Here is a 24,384-nt window from a genome sequence, read left to right on the forward strand (position 1 = left end):
GATTTCATGAAGCAAAATGTAATAGAATATTTGTATTCAACAAGCATTACTTGCTCAAGCTCTCCATTGACGCGCTTAAGCATTTCGAAACATTTACTGCTTCCTAGTAAACTCTATTCTTGGGAAAATCATGTATCCATCATCCGATGCCTCAAATACATGAAATAAATTTTCAAACCGGAGTTAAAGGTTGTTGGAAACAAAAGAATAGTACAAAAATACTTGGCACAGGAAAAAAAAGATTCTTAGTCATATTTCTTGCTTCCAAACAGTTTCTCAGACACCTCGTTTTTCCGCTTGCATGCGAATGATTTAAAACCCAACATTACAGAGTCGATCTCTTGCTCTTTCTTTTCGTACACGAGAAAAACAATGAAGGCAATGGGAAGTCCTGTCGAACAGAAAAACATCAACACTAGATATTGTTGAAGAACAATATTTTTTTCATAAAACCATAATGCTGGCATGTAGTAGAACTAGACTGAGATGAGTACCTATAACAAATATGCTGTGAAGAGATACGGCTCCAGCAAAACTCATTATTACCAAAACGAAGACAACCTACGACATTAGAAACATTACTGACAAGGATAAGTTTCTCAACAATTTAGTTGGGATCGAGATATCTAAAAACCAAAAACTTGCCAGAGATTAACTAGTTCAAGGAAAAAAATTACCTTGAGAAAGAAGCTCCAATCATTCCCCTGGCAAAGAGATTTTAGAGCTTTAACAGTTGTGTTCCATGAGGTTACCACTGACAATGAGAGGTGATGTGACGTGTCTTTCGAAACGTGAAACTTCGATGCAGGAATCTTTTCAATTGTATAGCCAAATCTGCAAATAAAGCACATGCATATATATATTCTGTTGTTAATAATCTGAGCAGAGAGCAATTTCAAACTGAAAATATTATAATGAAAATGAACATGAACATGATGGGCTAACAAAGAAATGGATCAAGGCAGTTCATATTACATATAATGAGAATATATATCAAAAGTAGGCATTACAAGGATCTTACATTTTTTCTGGTAGAATGCCATGGAGGAACAAAAATACTGATGATACCAATAGAGCCTTCGAAAGAGCAGTGATGATGGTAGATCCAGTTGCAACGAAGTTATAATAGATACTAACAAGAATGAGTACAGCAGTGAGCGTCTGCTTTAAGTCCTTCCAAAGCAGTGTATCAGCAACTGCAGGATCATCTCAGCAATCAGCATTCTCAATATGTAACGTTAACGTGTAATAAACGAATCAATGTCGGGGCATCTGAAAATACATCCTAAGCCTTTTCACAATAATATGGTTTCTAGCAACTTAACAAAATCATTACGTGGAAAGCCGTGCAGATGATCATCAAATAATATGATGCATTTCAAAAATGAAAGACCGTGTTGTCTTATAATGTGAGAGACAATATGATGAGAGCACGAGCATGCTAATTGATATATATGTCCATACCCTTTCCACCTCCAAGGATCCTAGACGCCTTGGATAGGCCCTCTCTTTTGGATTGACTTCCAGCTGTAAGATGAGAGAATGAATCTATAGTCCTCCGAATACCTTCCTGCAAGATCATCGAGTCATGCATTATATATTATGATATATCCAGACCCAGTAGCAATAGAATAAAGATGAAACAAATACACCTCTCTTGCATATCAAAATATTGTATAACCTGAAGTGGCACAACAGGAGCATAGCCTAGCCGATCCTTTGCTTTTGTGCAATCAAAAGTTCTGCTGCACGAGAGCAGCCTAACTCTTGAAGGCGTTAGTTGTGGTACTTTCATCCCATATGGTCCCAACAATTTATATATTAGTTCAACCACATATGCTATAGGCATCATGACAAACGCAGGGATTTTTATGCTTGGCCTGCAAGATATGGTTTGGTTCAGTGTATTCCTTCTAAATAAGATGGCCTAAAAATTTATTCTAATAATGCCAGAAAACTATATTCCCAAAGAAGATGGTTTACAATAAAACAATATCAGAAAAAATGACAGGCACAAAAATGTAAACATAAATTCACTGAATATATCCAGTAATTTTAGTTTTGCTATTCTCTTGTACAAGTAATAACTCTCTCTATATCAGATATCAGAAAAATATCCAAGATCAAACTAAAGAAGCTGGACACTGTTTTCTTATCTCCTGCCGAAGTAGCATATCTTCTGTAAATAATGCCTTTTGATAATCATATCTACCTCAATCCTCGTCATTTCACAAGTTACCCACAAAGCAAACTTTAAAGGAAATTACTGTCGAGGTCAACTAAACAACTAATTAAAACACATTTAAAAAAATTGAAACCGGGATTTGTTTTTCCCCTCCATTGTGCAGGAATGATCTGACTAGATACGAACCAAATAAAATAGCAAAATACAGTACCTCTCATAGCCAAGTCCTTCAAGAAGCTGTGACATAAATTCCCAAAATTTAATTGGCTCCATGTTGGTAATGAAATATGCCTGTAAATCCATTACATGTCAGGTCAGCCCACAACTAGGATTGTCCTACAACATCATAAATTAAAAAAACTATATGACTACACACCTTAATTAATTAAAAATTCATAAAAATTCAACTATAGTTCAAATATGGCAGATAAAATATTAATCATATTCACTGAAGAAATGTGTAAACAACTAAACCCGTTTCTCAACTAAACATCACAGTAATGAGGGAGAAAAAAAATCAAAACAGCAGGGTAAAGTTCACATAATATTAGAGTGAACACAGCTTCTGATCCGGATGCATTAGGTATGCCTAAATAGCTACACAAGAATGCCTTCCTAATTCAGTTTTTTTACCAAAAGACAACCCTAATTCTAGACATATATAGAGCTCGAAACTAATGAGACCACATAATTGAAGAGTTGCAACTAAAAAAAATACCTGGCCTGAAGCTTTTGAAGAAACATCTCCTCCTGAAGCTAGAGCACGCTCAGCACAAACATGGGCATGAGCAACGTTTTCAACGTAAGTGAAATCGTAGAGATTATTCCCATCACCTATGATAAACTGGACATTAAAGCGGTCACATAAGACAAAGTTTGTGAAAAGTTTTATGTCAAAGAAGTCTGTTACATTCATTTTAGAGCCTAGTTTTAGAGAGAAAACTGATCTCTCAACCAACAGTACACCAATTCTAAGAGAGAGAAATCCAATACATATGACTCGCAGAAACCGAAAGACACAATGGCAGAGAGAAAAAAAAAACAAATAAATCCCTACTATGCACAGCCATATTTCTCTACTAGGAACGAATACCACACCATTCCCATAGGTCATTTCTCAAGTACTCATACGAATAATGCTTTCCTCATTAGCAATTTGCGCCTCATGTTAGGCTATTGAATCTATGTAACCTGGTTTAAGTTTCCAGAGAAAATCTCACATCCCTAGGGCTGTCTAGACATAGAAATTTCAGTCTCTCAAGATTTGTAGATAGATAAAGAAAATAAACGAAACCTTGGATTTTCCAGCGCGAGCAGCAGCAACAAGTGAGGGAACCAACAATCTATCCCCGGGACCAAAAATGCTGCTGGGACGTATGCAGCAAGTGAGTAGTCCATTACAGCCATTCGCATCCATGATCAACGCTTCTCCTTCAGCTTTAGTTGCTGAGTATGAATCATTGTGCTGAAAGGAAGAAAGGATTAATATTATGTGCAAAAAAAGAAGGATCATTAAGAATTATCCAGTCATATATAAAAATACCTTGGATGGGTAAGCCATGGATTCACTCCCATTCAAAATACCATGAACACCATCAAAGACGACGCTAGGAGAGCTCGTATAGATAAGCCTTTTCACTCCGGTATTAACACAAGCATCAATTACATTTTTCGTCCCTGTAAATTAAAAAAAAAAACAATTGCATTAAACATTGACAAAAGTAACAAAAAGTTGCAAGAGTTTCTAATAAAAGTAACCTTGAACATTAACCGAGTACTGAAGCTGGTGATTATTGATAGACGAATCCGGAGCCGCCATGTGGAACACCACCTCCGCTCCCTTAAAAGCTGTTCCAATGATCCACCACGATCACAAATCAAAACAAACAAAGTTAAAAGAAAGAGGCGCGCAAGATTACCTTTCACGACTTGAGATTTATCGCGGAGATCAGCTGATACGTACTGAACGCGGCCAGATCTCATTGCCTCGCCGAGGACTCCGCTCTGCTCCTGGGGATCGAGCTGAATCGCCGGGGCTAAATCGGCGATTCGGACGAGGAACATCTCGTAGCGTACGAGCATTTCGACGAGGTGTCTGGCCGCGAATCCTCTGCCGCCGGTGACGACGCACCATCGCTCCGCGTCTGAAGATTCCGGCGTCATTGTCTTGTCGATAGAAAGTGACAGTGAGAATAAACTCTGTTTAGGGAAAGGGAGGTTGATTGTGTGTAGTTTAGCGCTGCTTTCGTGTGTGATGCGCCCCCACGCCTTCTCTCCCCATCTATCTCTTTACTTTTGTTTTTCTTTACGAAAAAATTGCATTAAATATATTGTAAGTTTTTAGTTCAGTTGTACAAAAGGATTTACAGTACTAAAAACTAAGAGCATGATTATCGCAGTTTCTTAAGGAGGGGTTTTAACAAATTGCATCAATTAATTAAATCAAAACTAAAAGAAAAAGCTATAACCGATCCTTAATCTGTGATTTTCATGACCGATCCTTAGGCAAAGAAAGAGCACACGTGTCAGCTGACAAACCTCAAATATTTTTTTTTTGTTCTCTCTTTTCTCTTTTTTTTTTCTCTCTTGTTTTTTTCTGTCTTTGGAGACGATGATTTTTGTGGAGGATCACATTTGTCTCCGTCTGGACAATTGTTTGTCCAATTGGTTTCCGTTTGTGGAAGATCAGAGCCAGGGTGAAAACCGAATGGGTTCATAATCGGTTCTTCGTCAACATATCCTCTGAAGATACACTCCATCTCTTTTCTATCGGAAAAATCCAAAGACTCCAACTTTTTTTTGCCAATCTAGAAGAAATCGAGATCCCCAGGAATCTCCGTTTCGTTGCCCAGATTCTCCTCTTCTCCAGGTACTCTTTCCCGGATAATTCAATTCAATTCTCCGGATAATTCTATTCTATTTCCGTTTGATCAGCAAAAGAGAATTGAATAATTCTGATCGGAGTGTATTTCTCACTTGTACAGGTAAGAAGTTGAATTGAGTGGATTATATTGAATATGATAGCCACGGGAATTTGGAACCAAACGTATCTTTTGATTTAGTTTTCTTTGTGGTGCATTAGATGTTAAAGTTTCTTTCTTTTGCCTTATGGAGAAACAGCAGAGATAGATCTTGCCACCATCACAGATCGAATGGCTGTTAGAAAAGCTGTTCAAAACGGAAACGTCGAGGATGCTATTGAAAAAGTTAATGACTTGAACTTTGAGGTATACATCATCAATGCTTCTCTCTTCTTGTCTTTTCTGTGAGAGATACTCAAGAATCAAAAACTGACTGTGCTTGCAGATACTAGACAGAAATCCAGAGCTCTTCTTTCATCTTCAGCAGCAAAGGGTGATTGAACTTATTCGACAAGAGAAGCCTTGGAGTTTGCTCAGGAGGAACTTTCACCACGTTGCAGCAAGGGAAAAGCATGATTGTTGCGGGCTTTGCTGAGTCTAAGAAGGATCATGGTAATTGGGAAGAGTGCTCTTTGTTTGATCCTTGTTTGCATTACCTTTTAGTAGTTAACTAGATAGTTTTGGACTAGCTTTTTGTTTGATTTGTTGGTTCAAGTTTTAGAGATCCTATCTATTGATGATTTTGATGATTTTTATGTGTGTAGTACTTCTCATTTGGATTGAAGAAATTTTTTTTTTTTTAAGAACACTTAGTTAAGAAACTTCCATTGGACCACTCAAAATGGGAGTTTCTTAACTAAAATTCTTAGGTTACTTTTATTAATTAAAAAATTATTAAGAAACTCATTAGGGGTGATAGGGATAAACATGGTCTAAGGGTTGGGTAATTGGTGTCTCAATCGGATTTCAATTTGGATTTAGATACCATTCGAATATTATAAAAGTTCAGGTCGGATTCGACATGTCTCAAACCGGTTGAACTCGAAAATATTTTTATTTTAAAATTTTATAATATTAATTAAAATATAATAGATATATTTTAGTATTTTTATAATTCTATTTTAAAAAATTTATTGAATATTTTTATTTTTGTATTTATATGGTTTTTAAAAAAAAAAGAAAAAAAAATTATCCTCCCGCAACCGCCCGCAACCGCAAACGCTAGCTGGAAGCAGCTTTTGATTTTAAGAGGTTCGGAGCGGTTTGAAGCGATTTGTAGCGGTTTGTATGATTGTTTCGAAACGCTGTCAACCGCTACCAACCGCAAAAGCTGCGTTTGCGGGTGGTAGCGGGGAAACCAGTCAAGCTCTTAGTCATGTAAACCTAATTGAACAAGTCTTGTAGAATTGTTCAAGTGATTTTTAATATAGAGTATCGATTGTGGAATTGCTCGTGTCTTATATGTTTCATATACGAACGAGGTTTTACACATTTAACATAAATTTTCAGTTAAATTCAGTCTTTATTTTCTCTTATTTCACTATGAAAATAATTTTCCCCTATTCCGTTATGAAAATGATTATAGTCACCCAGTACTATTACACGACTCCACGGTAAATTGAAGTTCTACTTAAAACAAGCACCCGGCTGAAAATCAATATAACAGAATTGATACAGAAATAGAAATTGACAAATTTGTCAAAAGGTGGTCACAGGTCACCACGCCTAGTCTTTGACATACAAGATTGTAATAAATGCAAACATGAGATCCCAAACTACACCTTATTTGAACGGAGGAATTAAGAGTGACATAAGGCACTCCAACTACGACCAGTACTAGTAGTTGGCGACATTAACTACCTCTCACCAACTACCAAACCCATTTTCCCCACAATACTACCATTACTCTCATATAACTACACAAACTCACATTTACATTTTTTCGCCAACACAACTCCTTATTAAATAGAGATTCATCAACCTCTGGATCTCACTCACAATAAACTTATCTCCAGAAAGAAATGGGCAGTTCTAATGAGCAAGATCTACTCTCCACCGAGATTGTTAACCGTGGGATCGAACCTTCTGGTCCAAACGCTGGTTCACCAACGTTCTCGGTCAGAGTACGGAGACGTTTACCTGATTTTCTTCAATCCGTCAATCTGAAGTACGTGAAACTTGGTTACCACTACCTAATAAACCATGCCGTTTATTTGGCGACCATACCGGTCCTTGTGCTTGTCTTTGGTGCTGAGGTTGGGAGTTTAAGCAGAGAAGAGATTTGGAATAAACTTTGGGATTACGATATCGCAACTGTCATCGGATTCTTTGGTGTCTTTGTCTTAACCGTTTGTGTCTACTTCATGTCTCGTCCTCGCTCTGTTTATCTCATTGATTTCGCTTGTTACAAGCCTTCCGATGAACTCAAGGTACGTTCTTACACATCAAACCTAGTCTTGGAGGGAATGTCTTAAATTAAGTTTTTAAACATAAAACATGAAAAATTACTATAATTTTGACCGGACACAATATACTTATCAATCGATGCAAGCTTTTTTCTTAATAATTACATAACTGGTTAGAGACGCATCTAATTAGAAAAATATATAAACATGATCATTTAATGTGATATACCAGCTCAACAATAACTTAAATATTTTACCAAAAAAAACCAATAAATTAAATAGTGCAAATACAATTACTAGATTGGTACGTGTTTGAAATGTCTATATTGATACTGTAAAACAAACATCCGCGCATGCTCGGTTCAAGCTCTAGTACATGTTATATCTTAATTCGATTTCTGTTAAACCGGACTGGTCTATACTTGATTCGCATTTGGTTCAGGTGACGAGAGAAGAGTTCATAGATCTAGCTCGAAAATCAGGGAAGTTCGACGAAGAGACCCTCGGCTTCAAGAAGAGGATCCTACAAGCCTCAGGCCTAGGCGACGAGACGTACGTCCCAAGATCAATCTCTTCGTCCGACAACATAACAACAATGAAAGAAGGTCGTGAAGAAGCCTCGATGGTGATATTCGGAGCACTCGATGAGCTTTTCGAGAAGACACGTGTCAAACCGAAAGACGTAGGTGTCCTCGTGGTTAACTGCAGCATCTTTAACCCGACTCCGTCGCTATCAGCAATGGTGATTAACCACTACAAGATGAGAGGGAACATACTTAGCTACAATCTCGGAGGGATGGGTTGCTCAGCTGGAATCATAGCCCTCGATCTTGCTCGTGACATGCTTCAGTCTAACCCGAATAGTTACGCAGTGGTTGTGAGTACCGAGATGGTCGGGTATAACTGGTACGTGGGACGTGACAAGTCGATGGTTATACCTAACTGTTTCTTTAGGATGGGGTGCTCCGCCGTTATGCTCTCTAACCGCCGCCGTGACTTCCGTCACGCCAAGTACCGCCTTGAGCACATTGTCCGGACTCATAAGGCTGCCGACGACCGTAGCTTCAGGTTTTTACATATTTATTTTTATAACCAGGAAATTCTAAAAAAGAATAATAATAAAAATAAATAATAAAAAACCAGGAAATTTTATAACTTTTGGTGTCAAATTTCACTGCTGGTTTTGATAAATGTTCATAACGTAGTATAAATTGTGTATGTATTAGGAGTGTGTACCAGGAAGAAGATGAACAAGGATTCAAGGGATTAAAAATAAGCAGAGACCTAATGGAAGTAGGAGGTGAAGCTCTCAAGACCAACATCACTACCTTAGGCCCTCTCGTCCTTCCTTTCTCGGAGCAGCTTCTCTTCTTCGCCGCTTTGCTCCGCCGAACTTTCTCACCCGCCACCAAAACCATAACCTCTTCATCTACTACCGCCAAAACCAACGGAGCCAAGTCCTCCTCCTCTTCTGATCTGTCCAAGCCATACATCCCGGACTACAAGCTTGCCTTTGAGCATTTCTGCTTCCACGCAGCAAGCAAAGCAGTGCTTGACGAGCTTCAGAAGAATCTAGGATTGAGTGAAGAGAACATGGAGGCTTCTAGGATGACTTTACAGAGGTTCGGAAACACATCCAGCAGTGGAATCTGGTACGAGCTTGCTTACTTGGAGGCCAAGGAAAGTGTCCGCAGGGGTGATAGGGTTTGGCAGATTGCGTTTGGGTCAGGTTTCAAGTGTAACAGTGTGGTTTGGAAGGCGATGCGGAAGGTGAAGAAGCCTGCAAGGAACAATCCTTGGGTGGATTGCATCAGCCGTTACCCTGTCGCTCTCTGATCATTTATTTTTTAAATTATTTATTTTCTTTTTAACGAAATCATGTAAGATCTCTACTCTCTTCCTTGATGTTGGATGATAGGAGTTGTTTACTGATTGATTTGCATCTAAGACTTTCTATAAAAATGGTTGGTCCGGGTCCAATCCAGGTTCATTTTTTTCGGCATCAATAAACTTTGATATATTGAAAACTCTCTTTAGTACATCATCGGGAAGACATTAATGTGAATTTTATAACGTTTCAAATTGTGAAACAATCATTTCATTGTAACAGTAGATGGTTACCCGGAAAACAACATATGTATTCCCCCTTTAGACTTTATCTAATGACCTATGCTATATACAGTATAAAAGACATGAACTATTTTTTTTTGGCCAAGTAAAGCATGTAACTATCTTAATATTTGAATTTTACTACATAATATTTGAAATATGGTAAATTCATCAGAATCGTAAACAAAGTAAGCTTTCCGTTATTAGTTGTTGATAGGTGGAATACCGGTTTGTAATGCTTTAAATGAATATACTTGTTAGAGAATTTTGAGACCAAAACAATGGTCGTTTTGCAAACTCAGAATTTTGAGACAACCTTTTTAGAGTTCCATCAATGAGTGTACTTGTTATGTGCGGAGCGAGTTTAGCATCAACTTCAACAACGAATTCTTACTAATTTTAGATATGTGAAATTTAAATTCAACAGTTCTATTCTTAAAGACAGAGAAATGAAATAAATCAGAAATATAATCAAATTCTAGAATGAAATTTGCCGTCGCTGTTGGTACCATGCTAGGATTATGAATGATCAGTCGTATTTATCATTAGAGCGAGAGATCTAAGAGCATGATTAATGAGAAGTTTTTAGGGTGGGATTCTTAGAGAATCCGTCTTAAAAATTAAGAGACAGATTCTTATATTCCGCTAAGAACCACATTTTAAAAACTTTCCATTAATCATGCTCTTATATATGACGCACAATCAATATACATAGTTCCTAAGATATAGAAGATTTAGCTACTCTCTAAACTACCAAACATATTGTAAATTATCATTTAATAACTGATCCCTATATTCATCATCTTCTGAAATAAAATTATTGAATTGCAGTTCATAGAATTAGCTCTTTCGAAATAAAAATGCAAACCAAAACGTCAGAGGTACGACCTACTCTGTTTCAATGGGCTAGCTTCAAAATCAGTTAGTAAGTTAGGCCCATTTTTCAAATATTAGTAGTTTCTCGTCAGATCCAGACGCCGCCAAAGACTGTAGTTGTTGGTAGAAAAGTCAAAGACCGCTTCCTTTTGACTCTTAGGCTCGTCTCCCTTTGCTTTTCCAATCCAGAGAACACAGAGAAGAAGAAGAAGAAGAAGATGGAGTCATCGATGTCGCAGAAGTTCACTCTTGTTTATGCTTCCCTCCTCGGAGGTATTAATTCGATCGGTCCCTTTCTTCGGTTTTCAAATCATTTTTTGTAACTTGATCCAGTTATTTTCTAAACCTAGCGTACAATTAGGTTCTGAGTTTTGATTTTCTTGTTTGATGCAACTACTTCTCGAAATCCGTGCCAAACAATGGATGCATAGCTGTAAATTCCTGAAATGTTATTTATATTGATCACTATATATTGGGGGTGATTGGTTGGACTTTATCTCCATACTTTAGCTTTATTTATTTTTAAATCACTAAATTTTACCAATCATGCTTTACCTTTACTTTTAAAAATTAAAGTCTACATCAAGTTTTTATTTAATTTTACCAATCATGCTTTAGCTTTGTTTTTAAAGCTACAGCAAAAAAAATAAAACAAAACTTTTTATTATGTATTTTAGGCAAAAATGCTACATCATATTTTTATAGGCTGTAGAATCTGTAAAATATAAAAAAAATATCTATAATATCAAATAAATTATATAATTATAATAAAAACTTTTATAAATATTTTAATTTTGAATTTGAGTGTTTTTTAATTATTAAGATATTTAAATAATATAAATATTATTTATATATCACTTTTTAAATTACAATAAATTTTGATAATTTATAAAAAAATATTAATATAAATTAATTTAAGTCATATAAAATAATAATTTTATATATACAACACATATTTCATATATTTTTTTAAAAAATATCTACAGCCTATAACTTACAGCTAAAACAAATTTAACTACAGCAAAAATCTCTGCAGAAAAGTCTACAGTAACAACTTTACAACTACAATCAATTTATCTAAAGCCAAACATCTACATCTAAATTTTTTAAGCCACAGTCGAACCAATCATCACCATTGTATACTCTGGTTGAAGCATGTGTGTGTGTGATGTAGTAGATCCCCTTGATGTGATTTTTTCTTATCGTGTATTATATAATCATTTGACTCATAGCAAAATGTTTGTGGCAGTTGGTGGGTTGATGGGTTACCTGAAACGCGGAAGCAAAATCTCAGTAGTCGCAGGAGGAGGATCAGCTGCACTGTTCTATTATGTATACAAGGAGCTTCCAGAAAATCCTGTTTTGGCATCCTCCATCGGTATAGGTAAGTAAAGATACGATTCTCTCCTATTTTCCAAACATATTTGGTCTTCATATGCAATCTACGTGCACAAATGGATTTTCATTTATAGCTAATGCTATACTATCTTATGATGAGTCCAAGGCCCTCCTCCTTAGTTTAACTGTATGATCCATGTAGTAAAATGCGTCTCAGAGCGCGGTTACATCACATCTCTTATACTGGAACTATCATCTTATATAATAGGAAAAAATACCTGAACTTAAATTGAAGTTTGTGTAGCCAAGGAGAACTAGCAAAATTCATTCAAAATAATATTGAATTAAATATTTAGGAAAATCATTTCAAATATTCTGAAAAATTATAGTATTTGTTAATTAATTTTTGTTTATCTTAAAAGCTTTAATATTGAAAACTGAACCCAAAAAACAAAATAAATTCCTAATAAATTTTGGCCCGCTTTTTTGATTAAACAATATCATATTTAAAAAAAAAAAATAGTTTATGTATTTAGTTATTTACTTTTAAGATTTGTATTTATATTTTGTTTCTAGGTTTTGCTGTTGTTTTTGTTTTCTAAATTTTTTTTTTTTTGAAACTTTTGTTTGTTTTCATGAACACTTGAAAATTGAAAGTATCAAACACTGGAGAATCAAATGTCTATATACATGTACATAACTGATGGGCGGTTTGGTTGTAATGATGCAGTGGGGTCGGCAGCGTTGACAGGGATGATGGGATCGCGTTACCTAAGGACGAGGAAAGTGGTCCCGGCGGGAGTTGTATCGATGGTGTCACTCGTGATGACTGGGGCTTACTTGCACGGCCTTATTCGTTCAAGTTAAAGCCTCTCTGCTACGTTCGGTTTCCCAATAGGGTTTGGGCGAGCATTTCATATTCTGAAAGTTGTTGAACAATGTGCTTTGTGATGATGTTTATCTACCTTCTTCCTTATCCATATATAGACTCCCAGAAGGAATATGACTAATGGAATAACTATAATTGAAGAATCCGGATCATATATAAACGGACTTCTGTGATGAAAAACTACTTTCTTTGTTTCTGTTTGAATGTCAACTCTGACATCTAGGGCGAGTTCGTTTCACTAGCTGATTGCTGCATCTGACCGCACGAGTCTGCATATCTTTCGTTTTCTTCTTATAAAATGTTTCCAGGAATTGTATGAATGTAAATTATTTTGCATCTCAAATTTTTGGATATTTAAGATTCTAGAAAAGAAGGGTTTAAATCCAACATTTTTATATGTATTAGGTAAAATTTGAGCCAAAATTATGAATTAAATGTCCTCCAATACCCGTCAGATCAGTAATTTTACTATATGTAGCTGATGAATTTGTATTTTTTTTTTGTATATAATTTTCTCGGATATTTAGATATTTAAATATCCATATTTGGATTTGGATCCGTCGACCCCTTGTCGTTTGATGGATGCCTAGGCTAGTGTGGGCCGCCAAGAAAAGCCCACTAATATAAACAATGGTATTCAAAGACCTACACATCTCGTGCGGTGTCTACTACACCTGCTGCACAATTTATCTCTCCTCTCTCTTTCTCACCCCGAGTCCAGACCGAGTCCTCTCACGTGTATCTTTCAGCTTCAAGTATTATAATCAAATTAAGACAAACGAGTGGTTTTGTTTTCCAGCACATATCGAGCGACAAGAAAAGAGCTTCGTGTTCCATTTCCGAGCATAATTAACTCACACCAGTTCTGTAAGAGGCTGCCAAGGAGATTGATGGCTTGGAGGCGTATCATCACCAAGGTTCTCCTCGTTCCTATGCAATTCCTTTTTAACTGAAAAAAGGTTTTTCGGATTTGGTCAAATCTAAATATCATTTCTTCGGTTGGATTGTTTAAAGATCTTTATGCAAACCCTCGAGGGTCAAACAAAAAAAAAGTTCCTCTCTTTAGTTAGGATGATTGAAACATACCTCCTCTATGGCTATTTAGTTTTTATTATAACTCACTTGATTTTGAAATTTGGTATATAAAAAACCTTGGTGCAGATCAAGTAATTAAGAAAATTTCACCTTTCTTGATCTGCCTAGTGTTGTTACATTTGAGCTTGGGTGATAAAATTGTAATTCATTACTATAAACCCCTAAAGAGGTTTTTTTTTGGTGGTCATGTAAATAACAATGTTCTAATTTCCTCATTGTTATTAATTTTACCTCACCTATGGCTATTTTTGGTTTATTTGAATTACCTATATATCAAACTAATTTTGAAATTAGACAATAAAATAGGGGATTCACATTTTCTAGAATATTTTGGTTTTTAGTTTCATTTGAGCGTTGGTCTGATACCTTATAATATCATCTATGACAAACAGGTTTCTCACGAACGAGAATTGAGCAGCTTAAGAACCTTACTTGTTAGAGCCTACACTTCGCCGCAGTGGAGGTTTCAATCAAGCTATGCTGGTAGCTTTGCTCGGAGAGTGAGAGACAGAGGTGAGTTCAACGAGGCTGCACAGCTGAGAGATCTTTTCCGAAGAAACGACCCTGAAGCAGTCATCAGAATGTTCGAAAGCAGCCCCACGATGCATTCGAATCCCTCCGCACTTACCGAGTACATCAAGGCACTGGTCAAAGTTGATAGGCTGGATAACAGCGAGCTCGTACGGACACTGCAAAGAGGTATTGTCGGTGGTGCTTCGCAGGAGAGAGAGAGTTTTGGAAGTCTGGCAGCACTGGGAAAGGCAACAACAACAACAAAAGATGGTGTTGGTGTCCTTGGAAGTGCAGCTGCACCGATCCACACTATCTCCACTGAAAGGAGTAGCTTTAAAGAACAGCTGTGGAGTACTTTCCGGACTATTGCAGTTGGGTTCTTGCTCATTTCTGGTGTTGGTGCACTTATCGAGGATAGAGGAATTGGCAAAGGACTTGGTCTGCAAGAAGAAGTACAACCAAGTATGGACTCGACCACCAAATTCACCGACGTTAAGGGTGTTGATGAAGCCAAAGCTGAGCTAGAGGAGATTGTTCATTACCTTCGTGACCCCAAGGTCCAACTAATCAGATGTTCTTCTATGTTGTTTTGTTCTTTTCCACTCACTCTCTTTTCTTTTTACAGAGGTTCACTCGTTTGGGAGGAAAGCTTCCGAAGGGCGTGCTGCTTGTCGGTCCTCCCGGGACAGGGAAGACTATGCTTGCAAGAGCCATTGCAGGAGAAGCTGGAGTGCCCTTCTTCTCCTGCAGCGGCAGTGAATTCGAGGAGATGTTTGTTGGGGTTGGAGCCAGGAGAGTGAGAGATCTCTTCGCTGCTGCGAAGAAATGCTCTCCTTGTATTATCTTCATCGATGAGATTGATGCTATTGGAGGGAGCCGTAACCCCAAGGACCAGCAGTACATGAAGATGACGTTGAACCAGCTGCTCGTCGAGCTGGATGGGTTTAAACAAAACGAAGGGATCATTGTCGTCGCGGCGACTAATTTCCCTGAGTCCTTGGATAAGGCCTTGGTTAGGCCGGGGAGGTTTGATCGCCATATTGTTGTGCCTAACCCTGACGTGGAAGGCCGTCGCCAGATTTTGGAGTCTCACATGTCAAAGGTGCTTAAGGCTGGAGATGTTGATTTGATGATCATAGCTAGAGGAACTCCCGGATTCTCCGGAGCTGATTTGGCGAATCTGGTGAACGTTGCTGCTCTGAAAGCTGCAATGGACGGTGCAAAAGATGTGACCATGTCTGATCTCGAGTTCGCTAAAGACAGAATCATGATGGGAAGCGAGAGAAAGTCTGCGGTTATATCTGATGAGTCGAGGAAACTGACTGCATTCCATGAAGGTGGTCACGCCCTCGTAGCCATCCACACGGAAGGAGCTCTTCCCGTTCACAAAGCCACCATTGTGCCTCGCGGTATGGCTCTCGGCATGGTTTCTCAGCTGCCGGATAAAGATGAGACGAGCATTTCCAGGAAACAGATGCTTGCTCGCCTCGATGTTTGTATGGGAGGCCGTGTGGCGGAAGAGTTGATTTTTGGAGAGAGCGAGGTGACTTCAGGTGCTTCTTCTGATCTTGAGCAGGCTACTAAACTCGCTCGAGCCATGGTTACCAAATTCGGTATGAGCAAGGAGGTGGGACTTGTGACGCATAACTATGACGACAATGGGAAGAGCATGAGCACCGAGACGAGGCTTCTCATCGAGAGTGAAGTGAGGCTTCTTTTGGAAAAGGCTTATAACAATGCGAAAACCCTCCTCACGGTTTACAACAAGGAGCTTCACGCCCTTGCAAACGCTTTGCTTCGTAGTGAGACTCTGTCTGGGAAGCAGATTAAGGAATTGCTTGCTGATCTCAACTCTCCGCAGATTATAAAAACGCGGCAAGAAGTAGTTGCGCAGCAAAGCCAGCCGTTTCCTCCTTCAACTCCTAACCCTGCATCATCAGCGGCCGCAGCAGCAGCGGCTGCCGCCACAGCTGCTGCAACTGCCGCAACCAAAGGTAAAGACATGGCTCCTGTAGGGTCTTAGAAAAAAAAATGTAAGAGCCTTTTGTATTTGTGTATGTTTGGGGTAATTGGGAGTGTAGTGAGAGTTTAAGAGCAGTAAAGGTTATAGAGGTAATTAAGGAAAATGAGATTAACATCTCATTATTTCAAATAGCATATCTCTCACACGGACTCTTGTTGCAAAATAGTCTTTGTATTTTTCCCTCTCTTTTGTCTTTTTGATGTTCTTGGAATTATTAAATCTGATGTAACGAATTTGCTCTATCAGATTAAGATTAAACAACTTGCTCTACCTTTCTGAACAGTCTATTTCCGAAACCAAGTTCATAACCCAAGAGCATACCAAATCGTTGCAAAAATAGTTCACTGAGATAAGTAAAGATTTACGTAGGACTCTCTGTTAGTTGATACTCGTGCACCATATCAAATGAAGTAAACAAAACTCGTGACTGGAAAAAAAAAAGAGAGGAAAGCGCTTTAAACTAATATAATTAACTCAGCTGCTTAAGGGCTAATTACGACCGTAATATGGTTGAAGCTGAACCAAGTGATAAAATGCTCATATTTGAATTAAAAAAAAAATCACATCAGTTCTGTTGAACCAGCAGAACTAAGTATTTTGATCCTTTTTAGCAGTTATAGTCGAGATTCAAATATTTGAAAACAAATGAATAAATATTTTGAGCGTATTTTGATCGAGCTCCTCAAGGAAAAACGAGCATTTTATTTCTCGAAAATTTGAAGTCTATTTTTAATATTCAACTATTGCTTTTGTAAAATTATTCCTCAACTAATAATACTTGGTAAACTCTGAAGACCTAAAAAATAACTGGGTCAAGATCGGTTAGTGAGACGGTGGGAGATAAATTTCATCGTCAAAAAAGAAACAGTCCGGATCACCAGTTAAAGCTCCTAAATAACTGCTCAGTAATAAATGAGATAGGGGTGTAGAGATAGCCATGAGATTTGCCTAGAAGTAGCCACTTTTGAAAGAACGCTTAATAGTTCACTGATCGAGCGCTTTTGCGCTGAAAATGAATAGGGCTAAGCGATTTGCCGAAACCTACACAAAGTTGAGCATAAAATAATAAAGCGTTAACCGATTAACGAAAATAACGGTTTTCTGTCAAAAAATCAATGATTAGTTAAAGAATAAATATCCACGTATAATATTTAAGTATTTAATTTGTCGTCTTTCTTTAAATTAAAGATTTCGAGTTTTGAGTATCAATACCGAACATTTTTAGTTAATAACGGAATCGTTTATGATTTAACGGTTATTTTTTTAGTTAATAGCGGAATCGTTTATGATTTAACGGTTATTTTTTTAGTTAATAATTTGCCAAATTGACTATTAATCGGGGCATTAAAACCATGCGAGCATTAGTTTGATACTAAATTTGCTGATTTTATCTGAGGATTTGAAAATGGAAAATCCATTTTCCCAACTCTTCAATCCATAATTAAAATAGTATACTGCGAATTCAATCCTTTAAAATGTTTTTGAAAAAAGAGAGAGTGAGATTTTCGTTTCTTTTCCTTCCTTAAATATGGATCACAGTTTTTATTTATTAATAAATTAAAGTAATTGAGAAACCCCCCGAGTCCAGGATTCATTGCACCTTGCAGAGAAGTAGAAGAAACGTCTAATTTACAAAATCTCCTCTTTCACTACAAATACCCAAACGCATCTCTTTCCTCGAGCTGTCGGTGTTTTTTGTTTCTCTTCCCCGGATCCATTCGTCTTCTGCGTCTTCCACAGGTGAAATTGAAAAAGACACACTCTTTTTCATTGCTATCCTGATTTGGGGGTGGGTTTTATCTATTTGATGTTGTGGGTTTAGATCTTGGGTTAACTGATGTTCTGTGTTTTCAAAAAGAGTTAAACTTTGCTGATGATGAAACTGTTTTGTTCTTGTGTTGTGTTACTTACAGGAGGAGACTGCAAACAAATCTGAAATGTCCCGTGGAAGGGTTCCTTTCACGGATCTGAAACGAGTATACGATGTTGAGCAAGCGTGCTCTATGCCAAACACATTCCAAGACGATGATGATGATGATGATGATGATCTATGGCCGCTTGGTGAGATTGATCCCAAAAAGTTGAAATTCCCTTGCTGTATAGTCTGGACTCCTCTCCCCGTCGTCTCTTGGTTGGCTCCTTTCATTGGCCACGTTGGTCTTTGCAGAGAAGATGGAGTCATCCTCGACTTTGCTGGCTCTAACTTCATCAGCGTTGATGATTTCGCTTTTGGTCCTCCTGCTCGCTATCTGCAACTCGATAGAAAACAGGTATGTATTGAAATCTAGCTGTAAATGTATCTTTAGTGATGTTCATTTTGGAACAATTGTGTGTGTGTGTTTGTTTGCAGTGTTGCATGCCACCGAACTTGGGTGGGCACACTTGCAAGTACGGGTACAAACACACAGAGTTCGGAACGGCGGTTACATGGGACGATGCGCTGAGCGCGAGCGCGCGTAGCTGTGAGCATAGGACTTACAACCTCTTCACATGTAACTGCCATTCGTTTGTTGCAAACTGTCTGAACCGCCTTTGCTATGGCGGTTCGATGGAGTGGAAAATGGTGAATATTGCTGTTCTGATTCTGATGAAAGGGAAGTGGGTCAGCGCGTCGTCTGTAGTCCGGTCGTTTCTGCCGTGTGCTGTGGTTACGTGTCTTGGTGTATTGCTTGTTGGGTGGCCCTTCTTGATCGGCCTCTTCTCTTTCTCGCTATTACTCGTCGCCTGGTTCATAATTGCTACTTACTGTTTTAAGAACATAATGTGTTGAAAACAAACTATATATTATACTATCTTGGAGTTGTTCTCTTTTTCTTTTGACATTTTCTAGCTTTCAACTCCATTAAATATTTTACTTCTCTCATCAGACTATCCAAAGCTCCATAGGATAAAACGAGTGGTCATGCTGACGTACACTGTTTTCGTGAGAAATAATCTAACACGATTAGGTAAAACGTTAACCCGATTAAGTAACACTTAATAATTTAATTGGCTCTAAAATGTGACATGACTAAGATTATATGTATTGATTACTCGATGTGATTCAATGCCACATAGGACAAGCTACTCTAAAATTTGCTGACATTGCTAGTTCATGATTAATTTCCCAAAGCTGTTTTCAACTACGGTTTGGTATTGGCCGAGAAGGAAGTTCGGCTTCACCTGAAAAGTGCAGAGTTATATTTGTTCTTTGAACCCATTATTGTAAATTTATTGAGAACGCCTTGGCTTTTCACATTGAACTGGGATGCTTATTGTTGGAGATGGATTACATCCAGCGGACAAGGCCAACCGAATAAATAGAATTCGGCCAATTGAATTCAAGTCAGCCGAATCAAAGGTGAAGTCTGCATAGTTTAGACCTACTTTTAAAGGAAAAAGAAAAGAAGACTTGTATATAAGGAGAGGCTAAAGACTGAGAAGAGGCATTCACAAAAATACACACTTATCGTCGCAAGAATTAGGACTTACTTCGATCTCCTTGTTCTTACCTAGTTCCATAAAGTCATATAGTTCTTTGTAACTGTCTCTTTGATCATCAATAAACATATTTTAAATAACTCACCATCGAATTCGTGCTTACTTCAGTTTTTGCCGAATTCAGATTAAACACATGGTACTTTCCTTTTCATTTTGATGTTTTGTTTCTTCAAGAATCGCTTAAAAATGCTATAAATCTTAGAATATCGATATAGCATCTTAAAATATCGATATGCCATTTTGGCATGGCACAATTGAAAGGTGTGGTGCTAGAAGGAGGAGATGCATTTGGGTCGCTCACATGGCGGCATGAAACTCTTTGACTATATGGGTACAGATGAGAGATTCGGAAAACACATTACGCAGACCGGAGTCACCATTGCTGGAGTGAAGAAGGCTCTTGAAGTTTATGAAGGTTTCCAAGGTGTAAATGTGTTGGTTGATGTGGGAGGAGTTGATAATACTCTTGGTGTTGTTACTTCTAAGTATCCTAATATTTTAAAGGTATCAATTTGGATCTGACTTGTGTCGTCTGGGACAAGCACCTTCTTACCCCCAACGTGGAACATGTTGCTGGAGATATGTTCATTGATGTTCCAACGGGAGATGCCATGATCTTGAAAGTAAGTTGAACAATTCATTTCTATTTCTTGAAAGCGTATGGATACTAGTGCTTTAGCACGTACTTACACATGAAACTTAATTTGTTTTACAGCGTGTACATCATGACTGGACCCGATTCTTATATACTGTTGGAAATCTCTACCAAAGAACGGTAAAGTGGTTGTAACAGAACTAGCGCGGAAAACGGGAGACACCAACGCAAACATTGCATTTGACATGGACATGTAAAGTTGTTATATAATAATAATGGATCTTAAATCATATGAAAAATCGTTTACAGTTCTCTTGTTGCCATTGTTAATATATTATATCTCAGGAAAATAAAAATCAAAGAAGTTTCAAAACCTTACAAAGACAAAATACCATTCACGGTATAGTTTCAAGCTGCCAAATCTTCACCATCCCATCATCACTGGCCGAGGCAAGCAACCTGCTCTCCTTCTGTTTCAGAAAACATCAGCAAGCTCAGATTCTATGCAACAACTGAAGAAACAATCATCTCTCTCTGTAATCAAATAATAAATCTTTGGAACTTTGGAACTTTCAAGCCATGTTTATATGATGTCATTTAAACCTTACTTCATTAATTGTCACCACCATATATCAAAGTTGTATCCATCTGTGTCTATTACTCCATAAGAAACATAGAAACTTACACTGGGTGACCATTGAACAGAGTTTATATCCATTTCATGTGATTTTTCCTTCTTGAGTAAAAGATTATATGAAGGTCCATTAACCTGGTTACACAGGCAAAACAGCTTAAAGTTAAAAAGTAGATGAGAAAAATGTCTGATTGCATAACTGGACTGAAACACCACAAATTTGAAAGTAAAACAAAAGATAAATTTTTTCTTACAGAGTCATGTTGTTTGCTGTCCACAAACAACCCTATGGCATCATCACCAGCTCCACTGGCAATAATGTCATCGCTGTCAAGTTGTAAGAAAGAAACCCACAAAATATATCGTAAACTTCTGGGACTTTAAACTAAAAAGTTTAAATGGATTTTCTAAGAGCTTGAAAAAGATTCAACTTCATATTGGTAATGAAACTAAGCCAAGACAGGTTTCAATACCTTGACCAGTGAGTTGAGAATATGGTACGGTCATGATAACCAGAAAGTGTACAAAGATGAGTCCTGCAAAGTCGAAGCAGGTAGACATTATTATTATTGCATATTATGTAAAGCTCTTAAACTAGAATAATAAGAACAAAGTCGGTTTATATTCTCACCAAGGTGCATAACCTTCACCAGAGTGCATCATGGAAATATCTGCACTCCATATCTTCAAGGTTAGATCATCACTGCAAGTACACATCCAAGCAAGTTTGATATTTGTCAAGACAGTAAACTAGAGACAGTCATAGACAAAGGGAGGGAGTAGAGATTCACTAACCTACAGGTGACCATCTTGTCCCCCGCAGCGTTAAACGAGATGGCCCAAACAGTAGAGGAGTGACCACTGTGAGACCCAAAAAGCATTAATTAAATCTTCTATTACAAAAACGTAAAGTCTAAAAAAATGGAATGCAAGTAGAGGTTATACTTGCTAGATTCATCTAAGGTCTGGACACATTGATAATCACCATCGTCATCTTCAGACCACCAAACCTGCGAGTAGCAGCAATTAATAAAAGTTATAAAAAAAATCTTCTTAAATTTGTACCAAGTTTCAGGTCACTAAACCAAATCAAAAGCAATCTCATCACTACCTTGATGGTGTTATCATAAGAGCAAGAGAATAAAACATCCAAGGTGGGATGCCACAGAACCATCTTCACATCTTGAGTATGCCCATTCAACACTGAAGCACAATCATATTCATTCCCTCCTAGCACTTCCCAGATCCACACAGATTTGTCTCTGCTACATGTTGCAAGGTACGAACCAGATGCATTCCATGATACACTCTTGACTTCGTTTTCATGTCCCTGCATACAATAATTAAAGATTTTTACTATATAATGAAAAAACTCAAGGATGGGGCTAAAGAAGGAAGTACCTCCAAAGTGGAGATACACTCAAACTCATCTCCCAAATCTTCCCAAATAGCAGTGGTACCATCAAAACTAGCAGTGGCTAGTAACTTCCCTGAAGGTGACCAAGAACACGACCTCACAGTTCTTGTGTGAGTTTCTTCTAAAACTGTCTGAACAATCACAACACACAAAAGGACCAAATAAAGCTTCGGCCTTTAACACAGGAATCGATAAGTTAAGCAAGTAGAGATGGAGAGGGGACCTTGCAGGACCAGGAGCGAGAGAGGGAGCTCTGTTCCCAGATTCTTACGGAGTTGTCACCACTGCAAGAAGCAAGAATCGGACTAACAGGGTTCCAGGCTGCGTTCCAAACTCGGTCGGTGTGGCCTTCGAGTTTCTGAACCTCGATTAACTCCAAGTTTTTCTCCATCAAATCCATTCTACGACCTTCGTCTCTCTCTCTCCCTTCTGAATCGGAATATGACCGAAAGCCCTATAACCGGACAAAGGTCATGTGGAACCTATTAGGTAATTCAGTTTGGTTTAGCTTCGGTCTCGTCTCTGATTTTGATAGCATACTGAACCGGTTTGGTTATCGCTGATATTCGATTTTGTTCACTTTTGAGTTTTTTTTTTCTTTCTTGGTTAAATTCACTTGAGTTTTTAGGTTTTCACTTTTTCAGATTAAAAAATGTTAAACTAAATAAATTGAATCGATTTCTACTCAGTTCTTCCGGTTTGGTTTTGGATTGTAAACCTAGAATCTGGCGAATACCCAAAAGTTCTTTAATTTTGATCTTAATTGGGTAGTTTTATCTAAAATACTCTAGATTAAAAAAAAAACAGAAACCTCGAACTTTTTTAAAAACAAATATGTTATCAAAAGCTAACATTGTGAAAAATTTACTGATGTGGTTATGTCCATGCATGGTGGGGTTGGCAAGGCAAATCACTAATCATTTTGATCGTAACAAGATCACATAATAGTGATTGTTTAAAATTTACACCTCATTTTACTTCAGTGTGTAACACATGAGCTCTGATCTTACATTAAGCAAAATTAGTTACAGCTGATAACGAGTTTTCGTAACCGTAAACCAAGAGCAATGATTAACCGGACACTAAACCCAATGCCTTCTTCAATCACCAGCTCAACTGTTTGGTTTAAGCTTCATTTACAAACTGATTTTTCATCACCAACCTAACAGGAAGCACCTTTTTTTTTTTTTTGTAGGTCTTTGAAGTCTTTCACTTTGCAAAGGACAATTCCGCTTGAACGTTATTCATCTAATCTATACTAACCAATTAGAAATTGTTTGCTTTGCACTTTTCCTCAATCGTATACTCGCATTTAAACTTCGAACACTTGCAAGATACACCATCCATTTCAAAAAGATACATATTTTAGATTTTTCACACATTAAAAAAATAAAATAAAATTTGATCGTAAATGCATTGTTTTTCTAATAACAATTTTCTATAATTTTTAGCCAATAGAAATCCAAAAACATCATTAACTTTGTTTGAAATTTATAATTTTTCATTAAATAATACATTGAAAAGGTAAAAAATATATCTTTTTGAAACAAATTTTTTTTTCTAGAATGTAGATTTTTTTGAAACAGAAAGAGTATAATCTAATTGGTTAACTAAGATCTGACTTGGTCAATTAATCACCTTGCTAGCGACAAAGGACTAATAAAATCTCATTAGATCATGTGTGGAATTTTCTGGTATTCAAAGAAAAAAAAGCTATATGACTAATAAAATCTTGGACGTCAGCCTAGTTTCAGTACTTAATTAAGAAACCCTACATCTATATTATTAAAACAGAAGTACAAATAAAAAATTACCCTAAAACTTACCACTTATTTACAATGAAATGCCACTGAAGTATTTAATAAATCTAACAATAAATATTCTGTTTTTTTCTTACTTATTAATGCACTTTCCTAAATCTATTTTTAACTAAAATCACGGCAACAGTTTAAGGAAATCTAATT

General features: G+C 37.3%; 6 protein-coding genes across 7 annotated transcripts; 4 read left to right on the forward strand and 2 right to left on the reverse strand.

The window, feature by feature from the left end:
• Nucleotides 1-133: 133 nt before the first annotated feature.
• LOC103842157 (3beta-hydroxysteroid-dehydrogenase/decarboxylase) lies at nt 134-4,723 on the reverse strand. The gene is made up of 12 exons (XM_009118775.3): nt 4,105-4,723; nt 3,944-4,033; nt 3,729-3,862; nt 3,480-3,650; nt 2,904-3,029; nt 2,397-2,476; nt 1,682-1,880; nt 1,465-1,570; nt 1,022-1,196; nt 678-834; nt 495-561; nt 134-391 (listed from the first exon to the last, which is right to left on the reverse strand). Exons 1-12 carry the CDS (start codon nt 4,346-4,348, stop codon nt 246-248), a joined length of 1,695 nt encoding a protein of 564 aa, XP_009117023.1. The 5' UTR covers nt 4,349-4,723; the 3' UTR covers nt 134-245.
• LOC103842161 (ATP-dependent zinc metalloprotease FTSH 4, mitochondrial) lies at nt 4,399-16,566 on the forward strand. Its single transcript, XM_009118781.3, has 4 exons — nt 4,399-4,409; nt 13,547-13,580; nt 14,151-14,828; nt 14,897-16,566. The coding sequence occupies exons 2-4, from the start codon at nt 13,554-13,556 to the stop codon at nt 16,292-16,294; spliced, it is 2,103 nt and encodes a 700-aa protein (XP_009117029.2). The 5' UTR covers nt 4,399-4,409; nt 13,547-13,553; the 3' UTR covers nt 16,295-16,566.
• Nucleotides 6,947-9,659, forward strand: LOC103842159 (3-ketoacyl-CoA synthase 10). The gene is made up of 3 exons (XM_009118779.3): nt 6,947-7,475; nt 7,894-8,519; nt 8,678-9,659. Exons 1-3 carry the CDS (start codon nt 7,068-7,070, stop codon nt 9,285-9,287), a joined length of 1,644 nt encoding a protein of 547 aa, XP_009117027.1. The 5' UTR covers nt 6,947-7,067; the 3' UTR covers nt 9,288-9,659.
• On the forward strand, nt 10,468-12,859 carry LOC103842160 (protein FATTY ACID EXPORT 7). The gene is made up of 3 exons (XM_009118780.3): nt 10,468-10,709; nt 11,686-11,820; nt 12,505-12,859. Exons 1-3 carry the CDS (start codon nt 10,655-10,657, stop codon nt 12,639-12,641), a joined length of 327 nt encoding a protein of 108 aa, XP_009117028.1. The 5' UTR covers nt 10,468-10,654; the 3' UTR covers nt 12,642-12,859.
• A 1,241-nt stretch (nt 16,567-17,807) lies between the features above and the next one.
• On the forward strand, nt 17,808-19,157 carry LOC103842162 (protein REVERSION-TO-ETHYLENE SENSITIVITY1). 2 transcript variants are annotated; one of them, XM_009118782.3, is made up of 3 exons: nt 17,808-18,034; nt 18,208-18,564; nt 18,645-19,157. In XM_009118782.3, exons 2-3 carry the CDS (start codon nt 18,232-18,234, stop codon nt 19,062-19,064), a joined length of 753 nt encoding a protein of 250 aa, XP_009117030.1. In that variant the 5' UTR covers nt 17,808-18,034; nt 18,208-18,231; the 3' UTR covers nt 19,065-19,157. The 2 variants fall into 2 exon arrangements, with proteins under 2 accessions (XP_009117030.1, XP_033134870.1); XM_033278979.1 differs by having other exon boundaries at nt 17,869-18,034; nt 18,202-18,564.
• A 1,460-nt stretch (nt 19,158-20,617) lies between these two features.
• On the reverse strand, nt 20,618-22,903 carry LOC103842163 (protein CIA1). The gene is made up of 10 exons (XM_009118783.3): nt 22,644-22,903; nt 22,405-22,551; nt 22,115-22,333; nt 21,949-22,013; nt 21,799-21,864; nt 21,635-21,706; nt 21,477-21,539; nt 21,258-21,330; nt 21,055-21,138; nt 20,618-20,839 (listed from the first exon to the last, which is right to left on the reverse strand). Exons 1-10 carry the CDS (start codon nt 22,818-22,820, stop codon nt 20,765-20,767), a joined length of 1,041 nt encoding a protein of 346 aa, XP_009117031.1. The 5' UTR covers nt 22,821-22,903; the 3' UTR covers nt 20,618-20,764.
• Nucleotides 22,904-24,384: the final 1,481 nt, after the last annotated feature.

This window comes from Brassica rapa, chromosome A09 (assembly GCF_000309985.2).
Source record: "Brassica rapa cultivar Chiifu-401-42 chromosome A09, CAAS_Brap_v3.01, whole genome shotgun sequence".
NCBI lineage: Eukaryota > Viridiplantae > Streptophyta > Magnoliopsida > Brassicales > Brassicaceae > Brassica > Brassica rapa.